Source organism: Drosophila nasuta, chromosome X (genome assembly GCF_023558535.2).
Source record: "Drosophila nasuta strain 15112-1781.00 chromosome X, ASM2355853v1, whole genome shotgun sequence".
In the NCBI taxonomy this organism is placed as follows: Eukaryota; Metazoa; Arthropoda; class Insecta; order Diptera; family Drosophilidae; genus Drosophila; species Drosophila nasuta.
Window position 1 is genome coordinate 8,026,956 of NC_083459.1, and position 17,125 is coordinate 8,044,080.

Genomic DNA, 17,125 nt, shown 5'->3' on the forward strand with positions numbered 1-17,125 from the left:
TTGTTATACATAAAAATCGAAAAGAAAACAAAACAAAACATACATATACAGATACATACATATGTTAAATCAAATTTCGTGTGCTAATTTATAGCATTTTAAAAGATTTACACAAATAGTTGAAAAGTTTTCTTCAGGGTTTCGATTTCCCCATTGCAAACCTCGATGAGAATGATAAGAGAATACGAAACAGAAAGAGAAGCACACACTCATACAAAATGATATAAGAATGAGAAAAGAAAAAAAAGTAAAAATATTTGATAATGGCAGCAAATGAGGCGCGTTGTTAACGATCAAGACTTTTGCCGTAATTATACAAAAATATATAACTAAAAAACAAAAACTAAAAAAAAAAAATCAAAGAAAATGAACAAAAAACCTATTACAACAAATTGAATAAATTGAGCAATTATGAAAATATAACCATCACTTTGTAATAATTCAAAATGAGATAAATTTATATTACAGCGATGTTCTAAATGATATATAGTAGTAGACAAATGATTGTAAATGTGGTGTCCTAATATTGCTTAAACAATTTCCCCATGTTTGATGCATACTATTTTTCTCCTAAATATGGTATTCAACAATTCTTGATTTTTTGAAAAACACTTTTATTTTATAAATTTATTAATTTAAAAAAAAACAGCTAGAATACTTAACGTCAGTAATTAGCGATGCAAGAGAATGAATATTGCATGATCCTAGGATATTATGACTGTACGCCTCTTTCAGCTGTGATTTTTTTGGCCGTAACGCTTAACAATATATGAACAACACTTAGTTAACTAATTCCAGTGGTCAATAATGCTAAGAGCTACACTTTCTAGTTATGTATATACACTAAACCGATCTCTGTCTTATTTCCAAAATGCCACCACAGTGGTTTATCATCTGTTGCGCTTGCTCTTTGCCGTGGGCATCGCTGATGCCGTCACTGTTGTCGATGATGATGACGATGACGTCGCTGTGCTCGACTCTCGCAATTGCTTCAGTTCGTTGCGTGTGGCCGCCTTAATGGATTGCACCTGCTGTCGCATCGTTGCATTTTTGTAGTTGATTGGCGGCGTTGTCGTTGACCCATTGAGCTGTGACTTCTCAAAGAGATCACTCACCTCGACCATGCGGGGCTTAAAAAACATATTGGGACGTATGACCGCCTTCTCGGGATGCTTGAAGAGATTGAGTAGTCCCCAGGATTGCTCGTTTCGCTCCTGCTCCGTCAGCGTTGAGTTCTCCACCTCGGACTCAAGTATCCAGGCAGCATTGCGCACTTCAATGCGCAACCTTTCGCATTCCTCCAGACTCACATTCTTGCTCACATTCAGCAGCTGTTCCAGCGGATTCACAATGTACATGGCCGAGTGATCCGGCTTGGACAGTGCTCGCGCCTCGTTCAATGATATGGCACGATTGTGGAAATCGAATTGTGAATAGAACTCGAAGAACTGCAACAACAGTTCACTGAGACTGCTCGTATTTCGACTAGCGAATGACACACGCTCCATGTCCCGGGCAAAGGTGCAATTGATGCCATCCTCGGTGATCCGAATGTCTGTGCTGGCAGCTGTCTTCACCATTGCACTAATCGATGGCAGAATCGGTTGCCGCAGCTGCTGCAGGAAATACATGACCAGGCAGCTGAGCGAGAAATTTGAGATCCAGCGTCCTGGCGACGGATTCGTCAAGCCGCACGATTGTGCCCAGCGTCGTATGCTGAACGTCAGCGGACGCACTCGCGGATCCAGCTCGCCAAACATGTAGAGCAACTCGGACATGTAGAAGCCGGTGCTGAAAAGAAAAGGAAAATTGCATTATAGGAAAAAATTTAATAATAAGCCAAAGAGAATCCTAAACAAAAACGGCTTCAGCAACAAAAAGTTTAAGAGAAAAAAAATTATAAAAAAAATCGAATTAGATAGTTTCAATGTTGATCTTCAATTAACTCCCAAATAGCAATGCATTTTACTACATTTCAGTTGAATGTTTCTGATCAGTTTTAAATATAATAATATATATAATATATTATATCTGAACAGACTCTTTCTCTTTTTTTTGATGGTTTCATAATTTTAAAAAGATCAGCTCAAAACATTAGCTTTTATCCAACAGACGATCCATCTATAAAATCGAGCTATTAAATTCTATATTAAAGCAAAGGTTTTCGAAATAATTTGTTATCAAATCCCAAGCATGTCTATAATTAGATTTAATACAAATCGAGAAAAGCTTTTTGTGACTCACTGCATTACTTACGCTAAGGCGTGGCAGGCGATCCATAACGTAACGTAATTTCATTCACCAAGAACCCTGACCACACACTACAAACCGGATACGGTTGTGAGTAGTGCGCTGCAATGTGGGCTTTAGCTTTCATTCGGGTAGCTGAAGCTCGATGGATGCGACGACGACGACGACAACGACGCTCACATGAATCACACGAAAAATATGGGGTGCAAAGAAGTTCGGAAACTGATTCACCTGCTCGCAACAAGAGAGATGGAGCACAAGCATACTAAGTGTATATTACATGGCATTTAGCAATCGCGGCACCTGTCCGTATCTAATCTTATCAGTAAAAGCTTTGGCATGCCACAGCCAGCAAATCTTATCTTATCTAAAGGCCTCCTTCTACCTGTTACAAATTGCGGTCCGCCAAACTGTACACAAGTGTGGGATGTTGTCATCATGTATTGAAAGTTCTCAAAAGCTGCTAGCTATTGTTGTTTTTGTGGCACATTTGGAGCAGGTTGCTGGCGTTGTCTTCATTTACCGAACAGCCAAAACGATTTCAACGAACGAACTAAACGGAGCTCAAAACAATTTTCCGTTTTTTCTAATTTTTGTTTCTTTTTTTTTAACGTGAAGTGAAGCAAACAAAAGGTGAAGCTAACAAACAATTATAATAATATTAAGCAGTTACTGAAAAACTTTTCAATATCCATGATATAATCATAAATATTGCGTCCATCAATTTGGGAGTGAAATGAAACTGCGAAAAACCTTGAAAAGTGCTCAAGTGACCGCCAATTAGTATTGATAATGGATAAAAACAAAAATAATGAATATTATATAGGAATTCTGTGAGGAATTCAGCTGGAAAATTCAATGAGTGTGTTGCAATATAAAAGAACCCGAATGTATTAATCATTCAGTGCGTACAAAGCCAACCAATGATAACGTTATTTGCTAAACAGACCGCTGATAAGACCAACTTCGCCTGCTGGCCGCATTCAAAGGTTTTTGGGGCTGTGGCTGGGTTAAGAAAAAATTAAAAACACTGCTTGCCAATGCTATTGGGTCTCATGGCATGATTAATAGCACGCTGACTCAACGGGACTTCGATGTAACAACCAATTCATAGTTGATATCTTAATAATCAAGCATTATTGTTTCTGCCTTTTTGCAGCCTTTCAACAATGGGCATTGGATATGGGACCGCCGACGAGGAGTTGGAGAAACAAATCGGATGCGTCAAGTACACGCTCTTCTGCTTTAACATTGTCGCCTGGATGATCTCCACGGCACTGTTCGCATTGACTGTCTGGCTGCGTGCTGAACCCGGTTTCAATGATTGGCTACGCATTCTGGATGCACAGTCCTTCTACATTGGCGTCTATGTGCTGATTGCCATCAGCATCATTATGATGGCAGTAAGTTTCCTGGGCTGTCTCAGTGCACTCATGGAGAACACACTGGCATTGTTCGTCTTTGTCGGCACTCAGATCTTTGGCTTTGTGGGCACTGTGGCCGGATCGGCCATATTGCTGCAGTACAGCACAATCAATTCGAGTCTGCAGCCACTGTTGGATGTATCATTGCGTCGCTTTGTGGCCACCTCGGAATACACATACTCCAACTATGTGCTGACCATGATCCAGGAGAATATTGGCTGCTGCGGTGCAAGTGGCCCTTGGGACTATTTGGATATGCATCAGCCGTTGCCCAGCTCGTGTCGCGATACTGTCAGCGGCAATGCGTTCTTCAGCGGATGCGTCGATGAGTTGACCTGGTTCTTTGAGGGCAAGACGGCGTGGATTGTGGGTCTGGCCATGACCATGGCCATGATGAATGTGGTCTGTGGCGTTATGAGCTTTGTGCTTGTGCAGGCCGTCAAGAAGGAGGAGGAACAGGCTAGCAACTACAGGCGCTAGGCTACAAAGCTCTGTCAGCTTGTTAGAGTTAACATAAACAAAAAGTGCAAAAGAATGTAAGATGTCCATGCTTCGTAGATCCTAAGTTTTCATTTCGAACAATAAGTACGTTAATAAAACAAACAGTAAACCAAATGGTCGAACCTAGGCCAACGAAAGTTGAACAATCACTTAACTGCTGTGGACTCTCAGTTTAATGCTGAAAAGTTTTGGCTGAGTCTCCAACAAATGCCCTTTCAATAGTTGGACTTACTCTAGGTTCCCCCACTATATTTCTTATATAATAATTTATATATATATCTGTATATATAAAACTGTTTCCGTGACTACTCGAACTATTAACGCACTGCTCACAACGAAAAAGGTAAGAACTTCAATTCAAAAAAAATAATTTGCTAAACTTAATTGTATAAGGAGTAGTCGGTACTTGAAATTCCTACTTAAAATATCTTAAATCAATACTTTAAATGGTCTCTCCTCGGCGATTCGCAAATTGTTAACTTAGCAAATCTTAAACCCTGATCAAATTGTTAAGTTCGCGAATGTGAGCGTTTCTACTGTTAACATCCTTACTTTGAATTGATTAGTAAATTATAAACTGTTTTCTTTGTAACAACTATCTTATTACCCGACATCGTGCTCCGAATTTAGGTCTTCTTCTACCCGACTGAATTTATTCTAACTCTGAATCCCCCTCGAAATAAAAGTTTTCCGTTTCAACTTGATTTTGCTTGCGGCACTGCGTAACATGAAATGAAAATCGGCAAATTGGGTACTTACAGGTTGCTCATGGATAGATCCACCTCGAGATCGAGATGCTCGTGATGATACTTGATGATGGGCACACGCGCCTGCAGAATGCGACGCACGTGGCAAACGCCGGGCAGAAACAGATGCAGCAGATCGCCAATACATTCCATTTGCCGCTGCGTCTGCGATCGCCCATTGCTTAGATTCTCCTTGGTGTGGTACACGAGACGCGACATCAGTTGGCGTTCGCTCTGTGCCGTCGTAGCGCCATCGAAACGCAATATTAAATCTAGATCACAGCCCATTTTTCCAAAGCCATTGACCGAGGAGCCAAACGGTTGAGCACGCGCCTCCGGAAACATGCCCGCAATAGCCTGTTGCACCTGCAACGCGGCCAGGAATCGCATGCGCACACCCAGATCATTGAGGCGTGTGTGCTCGTAGAGCAACTGCAGCTGCTGCTCAATGCTCTCAGCACTGCGTAGTAACGTATGCAGATGGTCTTGCGCCAAGGGTCGAGTGCCCGCGACTGTTGTCAGCGGCAGTGGTTTGTGATTGGCAGACAATTTGCTCTGGTTGCGTTTGCCAGCAGCGGCGGCAGCACGAAACCAAAGGAAGGGAGAACGCACTGGGACACCAGAGACACTGCCTCCAGCAGAAACACTAGAATGGCTGCTTAGCTCAGCATTGTAGGCACTAGAATCGATGGCAGCGGTGGCTTCGTTGGCATTGGCATACTCCAGCAGCATGTAGTGCAGCTCATCCTCGTGAGGCACTGTATAGTGATGGGCGGTGACAATGCGTCCAAATCGACTGCAGTAGTTATACAATTCATTGTAAGATTTCTCTGAGCTGACCTGGACGACAATGCTGCGTTCCGCCTGCTGGTGTCGACTGTCAATGAGTTCTTCGTAGCTCGTCTTTCCTAATGGGGATACAAGACTGTTTCAATAAAGCGACACAGTTTCACAAATTGTTTACGAACCTTTCGCAGCAGCAGTTGCTTCGTTGCCGGCGACGGCGGCGCATTGTTTTATGCAATATGTGCGCCAATGGTGCAGATGCTGGGCACGACGCATTAGGGTGTTCATGGCGCTGGGCTGGAGTTAGTAGAGCAACCTCATGTACGTGTACTTGTCAGTATAAAATGTCCTGTAAATTGTACACCAAAAAACGGCCAGTGTATATTGTGTTTATTGGTGGACGGACAGTTTTGAGGTTATAGGGCTGCTGCAACAATCGACTGCTGCGAGGGATGCAGGAAATGCGTATCGATATGCGTACCCATATGTAATAGCCTCGGTTTTACTTGTTTTTTTTTTCCGTTCAGGCCGAATGTTACGTTCGCCCCATGTAAAAACTTATAAGAAAAAAAATCGGTTTTTCTACGTTCGCGAGCTACGTAAAAATAGCGAACGCTCTTTTTGGGTAATTACGCGATATTTTTATCGGCATGACAACGAAAAAGAGCTCACCACTAAACAGACAGCTGACATTTAAGTGCGCCAAGGTATGAAAATAGAAAAATAAAAATTTTATTTTGCTTTTTAAAGCAAATAAAGCAAACTGATGGCGATTTATTTACTATTGGCAATGACCTATACTTCCTCCACTTCGTTAAAATCCTCATAAAAATCTTGCAATTTAAGAAAATTTTTTATTTTAGAAATGCGCGTGCTGTTTTTTGAATTGTTCGCCAACTCGTGTTTACATTTGAACAGCTGACATTTCAGAGCAGCTATATTGAGAAATTTACCGTTGCCCATATTTTTCGGTTCGTGCCAATGGAAACCCCGAAACGGGACTTTGAAAACCCTAAAAAAAAAAACTGAGTGCAGTGGAAATAGGCTATTATACAAATGTTGAATTTTAAAAGCTCAATCGATTGCTTGCGATAAAAATCGATATTTATGAAACTTAGTTACATCGATAGTGTGAACGACGTTTTTATATTTCTTTTGGGGTTTTGTATTGGTTGGCGCTTCTTTATAGTTTTTTTTCGAAGAACCATGATCGGCAAAAGCAGGTGAAGTTTATTTTATTTATTTATTTCACTGATTTACGTTTTGAAATTTGTAGTAATTGTCGCTGAAATATGTGATATTTTAATCACTAAATGAAAAACTGATTCTCCAATACTCAATAGAATTTCAAGCAGAGCACTCGCTGCAAATGGCGTCGTCGGATCAAATAACGAAACACAATCAGATTTGGAACCGACAACGAGTAATAATCAACAGAAGAGCGAGCAATTGAGTTCGCACTTAAGCGATGGAGTTAAATATATCTATTTTACACCAAATACGCAAGCAAATGGTTATGATTTCATAGCTAAAAGCATTAAAACCAAAGACTTTAATAACGTTCGCATCGCCATAATTTGCGAGCATGCGACAAATGCGCAGCAAATGATGAGAGAAATGGGGAAGCGCAGCGTGGCCAGCCTCTTGCTGACCACCGCCACAACAACGGCCATCGCCAATAAGAAAGCCTCGCTGGATGGGCTGCTGGCATTGCAGAGTGACGGCGTGAGTACTTTATGTCTGTGTTATACCCCAATACGTATTATTGATAAGTTCGAGGATAATCGTAAACAACATTGTTTTTTTTGTAGCTTGGTTTTTTGCTGACAAGCTAAATTTCCCAGAATGTCCGCGTAAAGAAGCGTGCGTTATGTGAAATTTTTTTATCCATTGCGATTTATATAGCTCTATAGTTTGATATTATTTCTTGTTTACTATAGCTAAATATGAATAAATTCTGATTTCCTTCTCCCAGGTGCTCACATCAGTGTTGATTGCCACCGACGACATGCTGCCGACTTTGGCGCATTATGGCAAAGTAAAGGTCGAGCTGTTGATACATTCCACACAACCGTTACCGCATGTCTTTCAAAAGCGCGCTAACACGTTTATCCTATCAGAAGGGAATGAGAAGGAGCGCCAAGTGATTGTCATACGAACGCCAGCAGTTGTCGAGCAATTATCACAAATCGAAGCTAGTAATCCAATCGATGCATTGCTTTCGCCATTACCTTCGCTATTGCCTTCGCCAATGCGTTCTCCATTGCCTTCTTCATTGTCTTCGCCATTGCCTTTGCCTTCTTCATTGTCTTCGCCTTTACCTTTACCTTTGTTGAGCCAACGAAGTCCAACGCAACTGGATGACGATGCCATGTCCTCAACTTCAGTATCTTCCTGTTCGCTGCAATCGATGCCACATGATCCAATTGAAGATGCATCTGCTACAAGTATGCTCAACACCTATAACAAATTCGAAGTGCTGGCTTTAAGTAAGCAAAAGCTGGAATCGTGCTATCAAATAAGCGACATCAAGGCACTCGATGGACGTATTAAGGCAGCTATGACAGAAATGAGCCATGAGCATGGCAAGAAGCCACATCGCTATGCCTGGCCACATACGGCGAATCATCGCTCGCTTTGCGTCATAGGCTATGAGGCTTCTGGCAAAACATGGAGCTATTTACCCTGGCTGTGCCACAAAGCTCTCCAGAATGCGGATGAAGGCAGGTTGGGTGCTTGTTGCATCATTTTGTGCCCCGACGCGCGACATGGCGAAAAAATCGCTGTTTGCTGCGAAAAACTACTGAGCACTATGGATGAGAAGAAACCTGTGGTGATGCGACTATTTGAACAAGACAAAATCCAAATGGTTTTGGCAACACTGAAGGTTACTTGCGGCATTCTGATGACCAGCGTTGAGCTGCTGTTGCTGGCCAAAGATGAGATAATCTTCGATGCCAATTTTGTGCGCTGCATGGCTTTTGATAACATCAATGTGCTGTGGAATCAGAGCAAAAATGATTGCGAACAATTGATTGATTGGTTGTTCGAAAACCTTAGCATTGGAGTGAGTGGCACACAAATGCTAATTAGTGGACGTCAGTGGTGCGAGGCGGTGATGAATCGTTTGCTACCCAAGCTGGATGATGTGCTGCTCTTGTTTACGGATGCGCTGGAGGCATCTCTTTATGGCCGCATTCAGCAGGAGATGCTGTTCATTGATCCACAGCGTTGCGAGGTGGAAATACTCAAAGTGCTGCTTTCCAAAAATCTGAAGGAGGAACGTGTGGTCATGGTGTGTGACAGCAATGACGAAGCAAATTACTTAATGATCCATCTGTTGTCCGCCGGCATTCGCAGCATCATTATCAATAAGAGCAATCAAGTGAATACCTTTAAGAAATGGAGTCACGAAAAGAGACGAAATGTGGTCATTGCTATCGATGATATGATACCCAAGTTGCGTGGCGGTCGCATCGATCTCTTGTTCCATTATAAGCCTGCGAGCAACTGGCGACGTTTCAAGACCCGTTTCGGTCTCTTCTATGGCAATTATAAAACACAGACTAAAGAGGAGAGTCATTCGAATGCCACATCAATAATTTGCATCACGCAGAAGGACGGCGATGTCATTTGGTGCATGTGCAATTTTCTGCTTAAGCATGAGATTGCTGTGCCCTCGGCCTGGTTGACGTCCTTTAATGAGTTTCGCTTGACTGCAGAGCGTCTCAATCCCATACCCAAGCAACCGATGTGCGAACAAATGCTGTCCTACGGCAACTGCTGGGTACGCAAGTGTCAATATCGTCATCAAGTGGCCCAAAAGGAACTAGCACGACCCATTGAGTACTTTAATAAATTGCATATTGAATTTTATATATCATACGTAAGTTTCTTAATCGAAATTCAATTAGATTGTTTATCTAATAATTGCTTTAATTACAGATTCATACACCAACACGCTTCGTTATCAAGGATACATCATTACCCATTGCTCATCTGTATGGCGGGCTTCCTATTACCAAGCTGGAAGACTCGATCAATTTGCATTATATCAAAGCAAGTAATCGCAGCCTACACCCCAATCCTAGGCTCAATGATATTTGTGTTGTTGAACTGAAAGAGCGTTATCAACGTGTTGTTGTGATCGGCGTGAATGGGAAACAGATTAAGGTCCGGCAGTTGGATAATGTCATGGAAGAGGTGAATATCAAGGCCTCGGAAGTTTTTGTATGCAAGGAGTTCTTCATACACGAACCTGTTCAGTGCCAGGAACTGTGTCTAACGGGCATTATGCCATGTACTACGGAACGTATTTGGTCAGCCGAAGACAAGAAATTGGTGCTCAATGTGTTTTTGAAGGAACGGCAGACGCATCGATTGAGTGTTTTTAATGCCGATATTGATTTCGCCTTTAATGATAAGTATTTTGCGCGTAATATCTTTGACAGCAATGGTAATGACCTCAAAAGTTTTGTACTCAACAATATGCCAGTGCTGCATGATGAGAAAGTTTTGATTAGTTTGCAAAAATTGTTTAATTAGATTTGTTTACGCTACTGAGATATTCTTTCGGCAGCTGTTCAAAATGCTGACAATAAAGTTATTGTTGGCAAGTTACATTTCAAAACGCTCAATTTAAATTTTGCTTTTGACACAATCTTTTATTATTTGTGTTATTAATATTTTCCGTTAATATTAGTGCTAAACACAATTGTATGGCAAAACGAAAATGCTGTTTAAAAAAAAAATTCATTAAAATAAAAACATATATTAAAATGAAAACCAAGTGAAGTATTATATTAAATGATATACATTTAAAATGTAGTTACAAATTGACTGTATTACAGCTTTTTGAATTGCATTTTGTAACAGACAAAATGATGGTATCAACAGTATGACCAGACGCCAGTTTGTAAACATTAGGCAGTTATCGATGCATATCGATTTACTCAAATGCATGCGAAAGAACCGTTGCAAAAGCTGTGCATGAGTGTGTGTGGGCGCATGCCATGAAAAGTTAATTTAAATGCATTCAGTTTTATGTGGTGCGAAACAATTGAAAATGATTTACATGGATGAGGTTAGCTTTGTATCAAAAAAAACTTTCCATCTATTGATATTAATGTTTATGATTGAATGCAGGTAAAGTGTCACATTTGCAAACGCATCTTCTGCTGCGCCAAATGCCGCCAAAAGCATCAATTTAATACACACGCCATTGCTGTGAGCCAAAAAGTGCCGACCGATAATCAAATGATGCAACACGATGCCGAAGGCGACATCGCCCACAATGATGTACCACAAGCTACAACCACGATCTATGTATTCTGCCCGATCTGCGAGCAAAAAACCGCTGACGCTGCACAAGGAAATCTACGCTGAACTCTTGGCGCACATTGAAAGTGTTCATTTGCCGTTGCGTTGCCGCAAATGCTTGCGACACTATACAAAAATTGATGATCTACTTGATTTTAGCAAATGTGTCAATTTGTCACAGAATTGTAGCAGCAGTAGCAGTAACAGCAGCAGCATAGATACAAATCAGTCGTGCGATACAGACGCCTCCAAAATAACTGTGAAGAAGGCAATGGCTACAGTGGCGTCCAATACAATCTCCACACAAACATCGCCTTGCACTGGAAAAGATTTGAATGACACACAACAACACTATCAACGCCATCTAACGCCTATCTCGTTGTTCAATTTGCGTTGGAAAGCCAAAAGTCGCCTCACCCAGGAGGAATTCATCAGCGACAGCGTTTCATCCATACGCAATCTATCCACCGATAGCGTTAATTTATCTTTACAGCGCCGCAGCATTGGACAGCTAACTGTTGCTAGTGCTGCTGCTACTGCAACAAATGGTAAAGTCATACGCTCAACATCAACGCCGCTGCAGGTTTGCAGCATGTTCGCCAAGCCCAAGGAGGCCGCCACGTTCAATGCCTCTGGCGGTGGCGGCGGCGCTGCTCACTTGTCCAGCATCTATCACAGTGGTTATGTACCGGATGAGCAGAATACACCAGCGCCGCCAGACAGTAGCCAAATGCCACAACAGCGTGCCTGGAAGGTTGGCGGACGTGGCAAAATGAGCGCGGTGACGCCGCTGCGTCAGGTCATGTCGAAAAGCATACAAAAGGCATTTGTGGAGCTGGCCACCGGAGGCAGCAGCCATCCAGCACAAGCTCAGCGACTAGATTTAAGTGAAGCGAATGCCCCGTCAGATGCTTTTGGTGCTGCTTTGGATCTGCGCTTGTCGCCGGTTGTGCGACGCGCCGAGCAGAGCATGGCAAGCTCAGAAGCAGAACCAGCAGCAGCTACTGAAGCTGAAATAGCTGACACAGCTGCCACAGAACCCTATCAGATACTGTTATCCGCACAAAAGTTGACCACCGAATCGATCATCATTACACGCACTCAACACGGCGCCAGTGTCAGCAATTCGCTGCCCGTTACTGCCTCCACAACAAATGGGCGCACCACTAGCACCGTTTACAATTCCTGCGAGAGTGTTGCGATAATCACTTCATCGAGTAGCAATATACAGCAACTAACAAATGCTGGCGCTGCTTGCGAGATGCCACCCATTACGCCAATTACTAGCATACCCGGCGCCGTTATCACCAAGAAGCTCATCAAATTCGAGACGCCGCAAAAGAGCATAGAACTGGAAACGGGACAAGCTGGCGATGAATCGCTGCAAGAGGACAGGGAAATATTTTATACACCCAATCCGGGCAGCCAACCGGCCAGTCCAAGTGTAGACAACAACAGTAGCACCAAGGATCGTAGACGTCAGCAGATTGTGCCACGCCAGCTAAGTGGTCAATTCTCTAACAACAACAACGGCTCGCCAAAAGAACAACGAACTTTGGGCCCGGTCAAGCGACCACTTGGACCACGAGCACGGCCACCATTGCGAGCTTGTCATCATCAAAAGACCTTTAGCTGTGTGCAGGATGTGCCGAGCGACAATGAGTACGACGACGAGGAAGTTTTCTTGCCCAACAGCGCATCCACTCACAATGACAATAAGAAGCGCGCTGCATCATCATCGAATGCCGAGCCAGGACGTCTCTGGTCTCTAATGTCATCGGTGATGCGTTTGCCGGCCACATTAAGAACTGATGCGGACAAGGAAAATGCTCCCAGCAGCACGTCGGGATCGTTAATCAGACGTTGCGCTTCCATTGCTGGTTCATTGGTGCGCACCATGCATGGCCAGGACGATGATACTGATGTGCAGAGCATGAAACGCAAGCGTACCCAAACGTTGGACAACCAATATATAAACCATTTGTCGTCCAGTCCAGCTAGATCATCGAAGCGTGTGCGCATCCAACCAAGAAAACCTATTGAACGCATGCGTACCAATTATTAATGTATTTTAATTTATTTTGTTTTTTATTCTGTGAACATGTATCTTGTATTTTAATAACATTTCGTTTTGTGAAGCGGGCTATCAAAGCCACATACAATCAAAGCAAAGATGTCAATGGTGCACAATAAATTCATTCTTTACAATACTAATTTAAAAATTATTAAAAACAAAAAGCCGTTGACAATTTGCGTATTGCCAGCTTGCTATGAACAAACTGGCAACGCTGCAGTATTTTGTTTGCCTCAGTATTTATAGCAACTCATGTGCTGATGTTGCCACGGTCACACTTACGCATACTCGTCGCTTGTGTTTGGCATAGTGTGTGTGTATTTCTTTTTTCTTCGTAGTTTTCTATAGAAAATTGTATTATATTTAAGTGGAAAACATTTCAAGAGTGTTGTGATGTCGCTATCAAGTCTGCTGCCCACGCCGACAAACGCGGTATGGGATCGCGAAGACGAGCGCCGTATGGCAGCGAAAGGAGCTCCAATGATTGGTGCTCTGGTGTCCGCCAAAATTGCAGCGCCCCCTTACGGACAACGCAAGGATTGGATACCACGCACAGAAGCTGATTTTGGCGATGGTGGCGCTTTTCCCGAAATACATGTGGCACAATATCCACTAGGTGAGTGTTTATAGCGTATATATTGATATAGCATAGCGTATATTAATATTAATGTTTTAGGTCTTGGCGCGCCTGCCAATATGGGCAAGAAATCGGATGCGCTAGCAGTGCGTCTAGATGACAAGGGCAAAGTGAAATATGATGCAATTGCACGCCAGGGACATGGTAAAGACAAAATTGTCTATTCATCCATATCACAACTGCTGCCCGCCGAAGTGTTGGGCGAAGATGCCGATGAATTGCAGCGACCCGACGAAGAAACGGTGCTGGAGACTACGGAAGAGACGCGTCTGGCGCTCGAGAAGCTAACGAATCAAAAGATTACCTCTGCGCTGCCAGTGCGTCATGCACAAAAAGCTGCGCCAGCACAATACATACGCTACACGCCATCGCAGCAAGGTGATGCGTTCAATTCGGGCGCCAAACAACGTGTGATACGCATGGTGGAGGCCCAACTGGATCCGATGGAGCCCCCAAAGTTTCGCATCAACAAGAAGATACCACGTGGACCGCCATCACCGCCAGCGCCTGTGCTGCACTCGCCATCCCGCAAGGTGACAGTGAAGGAACAGAAAGAATGGAAGATACCGCCCTGCATATCCAACTGGAAGAACGCCAAAGGTTTGCACATGGAACAACAACAGCATATATGCGTTATTAATTGCATATTCTTTTTATTCCATAGGTTATACCATACCGCTGGATAAACGTTTGGCGGCCGATGGACGCGGCTTGCAGCAGGTGCACATCAACGAGAAGTTTGCTAAAATGGCCGAGGCATTGTACATAGCGGATCGCAAGGCACGTGAAGCGGTGGAGGCGCGTGCCCAGCTGGAAAAGAAGCTGGCGCAAAAGGAAAAGGAGAAGAAGGAGGATATGTTGCGCATGATGGCGCAACGGGCGCGTGAAGAGCGTGCTGGTCTGCGCAATCCTGAGGCGGATGTACCAAGCAGCTCGTCGGGTGGTGCTGGTGGTGGTATTGATGTGCGGGAACGCAACGATTTGCGTGCGGAACGGCAAAGGGAACGACAACGTGATCGCAATCTACAACGTGCCGCGCCAGAGAAGCGCACCAAACTGCAACGGGAACGCGAACGCGATATATCCGAACAGATTGCTCTGGGTTTGCCCGCGAAGAGTGCGGGCAACGGCGAAACTTTGTTCGATCAACGGCTGTTCAACACCACCAAAGGCATGGACTCGGGATATGGGGACGATGAGGCGTACAATGTGTATGATAAGCCTTGGCGTGATTCCAATACGATGGGTGCGCACATCTATCGGCCCAGCAAGCAGGCGGATAGTGACAACTATGGCGGCGATCTGGACACCATTGTCAATACAAAACGATTTGTTCCCGACAAACAATTCTCGGGTGCCGGTGGCTCAAGGGATGCGGGTGGCGCTGCAGCTCAACGCAGTGGTCCCGTCGAGTTTGAGAAGGAGGAGGATCCATTTGGCTTGGATAAGTTCTTGAATATGGCCAAAAAGGCGCCTAAACGTGCAGACGAGAAGAACGAACGTGGCAGCCATTCAGATCGCAAGCGCAGTCGACGAGATTAGAAGAGTGAAGAGACACAGCTATACAAATGCCTAGAATTTTGTTTTTTTTTTCGTAGGGGCTTCTACTCCCGCAACTACTTCCCAAAATCCATATAAATATATATATATAAACACACACAAACTTAAATCTAACGGAATTTGTTTATTCGTTTAGCTACTGTTGGCGCTGATGGTTCCCATGATCCAGTTTATATAGTGCTCGACGCGTGTGAAGACCCTCGGACTTCCAACACCGTTGCAATTGCTCGAGCCCAGCGAGATGATGCCCGTTAAGTAGAAATTGCCACTGCTCTCAAAGTTGTCTTGCAACATGAGCGGACCGCCGGAGTCGCCACGACATGTGCTCTCTTTCGTATCACCGCCAGCGCATATTTGACCGTTGACAAGCTGCGGATAAACCACTTTGCAGCTGGCAATCGATATCGCCGTGATTTCAGCCTTCTTCTTCACCGGACTGACGCTGAAAAGCGCTTGATCCGTCTTGCCCCAGCCGGCTATTTCCATGGCATAGCCAGCATAGGCGTACTCTACACTGTTGCTTGCGGCGGGCAGGCAAATCGGCTGCACAAAGTCAGTAAAGGTGACGCTACGATTGAGACGCAACAGCGCAATATCGTTGGCATAGTTGTTCTCTGGCGTGTACTGTTCATGCACAATGATGCGATCGATGTTGACATCAATATGTGGCGGAGCGCAGATTCGATTGGTCTTGAACACTTGACAATCGGGCGAGCTGGTGGTATTCCATTCACCTAGACGAACCTGTCGCAATTGCTGATCCGCATCGCGACTGGTCACGCAATGCGCTGCAGTCAGCACCCAACGCTCATGGATGAGCGAGCCACCACAAAGACTGTCATATTCGGCGCCTGTAAATTTAGAATAGAATTACAATTACAACTGTGTGAGCATCATGAATTTGTGGACTTACCATCGTTGGTATAGCGTAGCAATGCCATCCATGGATACTCGGTGATGCTGGTGTTTTCGCCCCCTACGATGCGATTATCAAACTCTGAATTGCCACATACTCCGGGTTGTGGCAGCTGCAATCTGTATTGCATGGCGAATGCCTCGACGACTGGAGCGCGGCGACAGCATACCAAATCACTGTGCACTTGGCTGACACAACGACTCCGACTCGCGCTATTGAAGTCGACGTTGGGCTGCTCCCAGCATTGGTGGCGATGCTGACAATATCCCGCCTCGCTGCCCACATTGCAGCGTCCATAGTGTATCACAAGTTCTGTAGTTAATTCGTTAATATTTATTGAATTGAGTAGAGAATATTATTTACACATACTATTGGCGCCATTGACTGTGGCAATGATTGTGCAGCAGATGATCAAGTTGCGGATGCTCCTTGCGCTGAACATGTTGATGTTGTTGACGACGATGCTGGACTTTCAATTAGAAAGATGTTGTTCATTGAACAGAAACCAGAACATCGTTATCAATTTGGGGGCTAATGTTCGTCTGAGAGGGGTCAATGCTGTTGATTGTTGATCGCACTCTCCCCAAATTAGCATAGTTGTTATTGTAAGCGGAGTATATCTGGAAAAACCAGATTTCTTACTACGCTTTTCTCTTATTCCGTTGGCACACACACACTCTGACATATTAGAAGACACGCTGAGCATAGCAAGGTTGTGCAAATCCCGTAATTATATAAAAACCAGAATTGCACTTGCACAGCTGTAGTCAAAACTGACTGCATTAATTTAAAATGTATTCTTACCGCCAGCACGCACGCTAGTTATCGATAGCTGTGCACAGTGTTGTTATTCTAGAAGCTGCAACGATTGCCAAAAGTATCGTTGCGAATATAATCGTTCTGGGCGATATA

General features: G+C 43.9%; 6 protein-coding genes across 7 annotated transcripts; 4 read left to right on the forward strand and 2 right to left on the reverse strand.

Annotated features, from left to right (window-relative positions):
* Window positions 1-633: 633 nt before the first annotated feature.
* Window positions 634-6,201, reverse strand: LOC132795925 (poly(A) RNA polymerase, mitochondrial). 2 transcript variants are annotated; one of them, XM_060806889.1, is made up of 3 exons: window positions 5,890-6,201; window positions 4,935-5,829; window positions 635-1,791 (listed from the first exon to the last, which is right to left on the reverse strand). In XM_060806889.1, exons 1-3 carry the CDS (start codon window positions 5,993-5,995, stop codon window positions 891-893), a joined length of 1,902 nt encoding a protein of 633 aa, XP_060662872.1. In that variant the 5' UTR covers window positions 5,996-6,201; the 3' UTR covers window positions 635-890. The 2 variants fall into 2 exon arrangements, with proteins under 2 accessions (XP_060662873.1, XP_060662872.1); XM_060806890.1 differs by lacking the exons at window positions 4,935-5,829; window positions 5,890-6,201 and adding an exon at window positions 2,257-2,464 and having other exon boundaries at window positions 634-1,791.
* LOC132795926 (tetraspanin-2A) lies at window positions 2,712-4,289 on the forward strand. Its single transcript, XM_060806891.1, has 2 exons — window positions 2,712-2,883; window positions 3,410-4,289. Exon 2 carries the CDS (start codon window positions 3,420-3,422, stop codon window positions 4,152-4,154), a length of 735 nt encoding a protein of 244 aa, XP_060662874.1. The 5' UTR covers window positions 2,712-2,883; window positions 3,410-3,419; the 3' UTR covers window positions 4,155-4,289.
* A 652-nt stretch (window positions 6,202-6,853) lies between the features above and the next one.
* Window positions 6,854-10,455, forward strand: LOC132796529 (putative ATP-dependent RNA helicase SoYb). The gene is made up of 4 exons (XM_060807730.1): window positions 6,854-6,930; window positions 7,051-7,432; window positions 7,683-9,593; window positions 9,653-10,455. The coding sequence occupies exons 1-4, from the start codon at window positions 6,914-6,916 to the stop codon at window positions 10,250-10,252; spliced, it is 2,910 nt and encodes a 969-aa protein (XP_060663713.1). The 5' UTR covers window positions 6,854-6,913; the 3' UTR covers window positions 10,253-10,455.
* Window positions 10,456-10,660: 205 nt separating this feature from the next.
* On the forward strand, window positions 10,661-13,230 carry LOC132795846 (mitosis initiation protein fs(1)Ya). The gene is made up of 2 exons (XM_060806754.1): window positions 10,661-10,790; window positions 10,853-13,230. Exon 2 carries the CDS (start codon window positions 10,977-10,979, stop codon window positions 13,089-13,091), a length of 2,115 nt encoding a protein of 704 aa, XP_060662737.1. The 5' UTR covers window positions 10,661-10,790; window positions 10,853-10,976; the 3' UTR covers window positions 13,092-13,230.
* A 152-nt stretch (window positions 13,231-13,382) lies between these two features.
* On the forward strand, window positions 13,383-15,411 carry LOC132795847 (puff-specific protein Bx42). Its single transcript, XM_060806755.1, has 3 exons — window positions 13,383-13,716; window positions 13,777-14,337; window positions 14,402-15,411. Exons 1-3 carry the CDS (start codon window positions 13,494-13,496, stop codon window positions 15,277-15,279), a joined length of 1,662 nt encoding a protein of 553 aa, XP_060662738.1. The 5' UTR covers window positions 13,383-13,493; the 3' UTR covers window positions 15,280-15,411.
* Window positions 14,592-17,107, reverse strand: LOC132795850 (serine protease easter-like). Its single transcript, XM_060806764.1, has 4 exons — window positions 17,018-17,107; window positions 16,583-16,833; window positions 16,211-16,525; window positions 14,592-16,148 (listed from the first exon to the last, which is right to left on the reverse strand). The coding sequence occupies exons 2-4, from the start codon at window positions 16,653-16,655 to the stop codon at window positions 15,430-15,432; spliced, it is 1,107 nt and encodes a 368-aa protein (XP_060662747.1). The 5' UTR covers window positions 16,656-16,833; window positions 17,018-17,107; the 3' UTR covers window positions 14,592-15,429.
* Window positions 17,108-17,125: the final 18 nt, after the last annotated feature.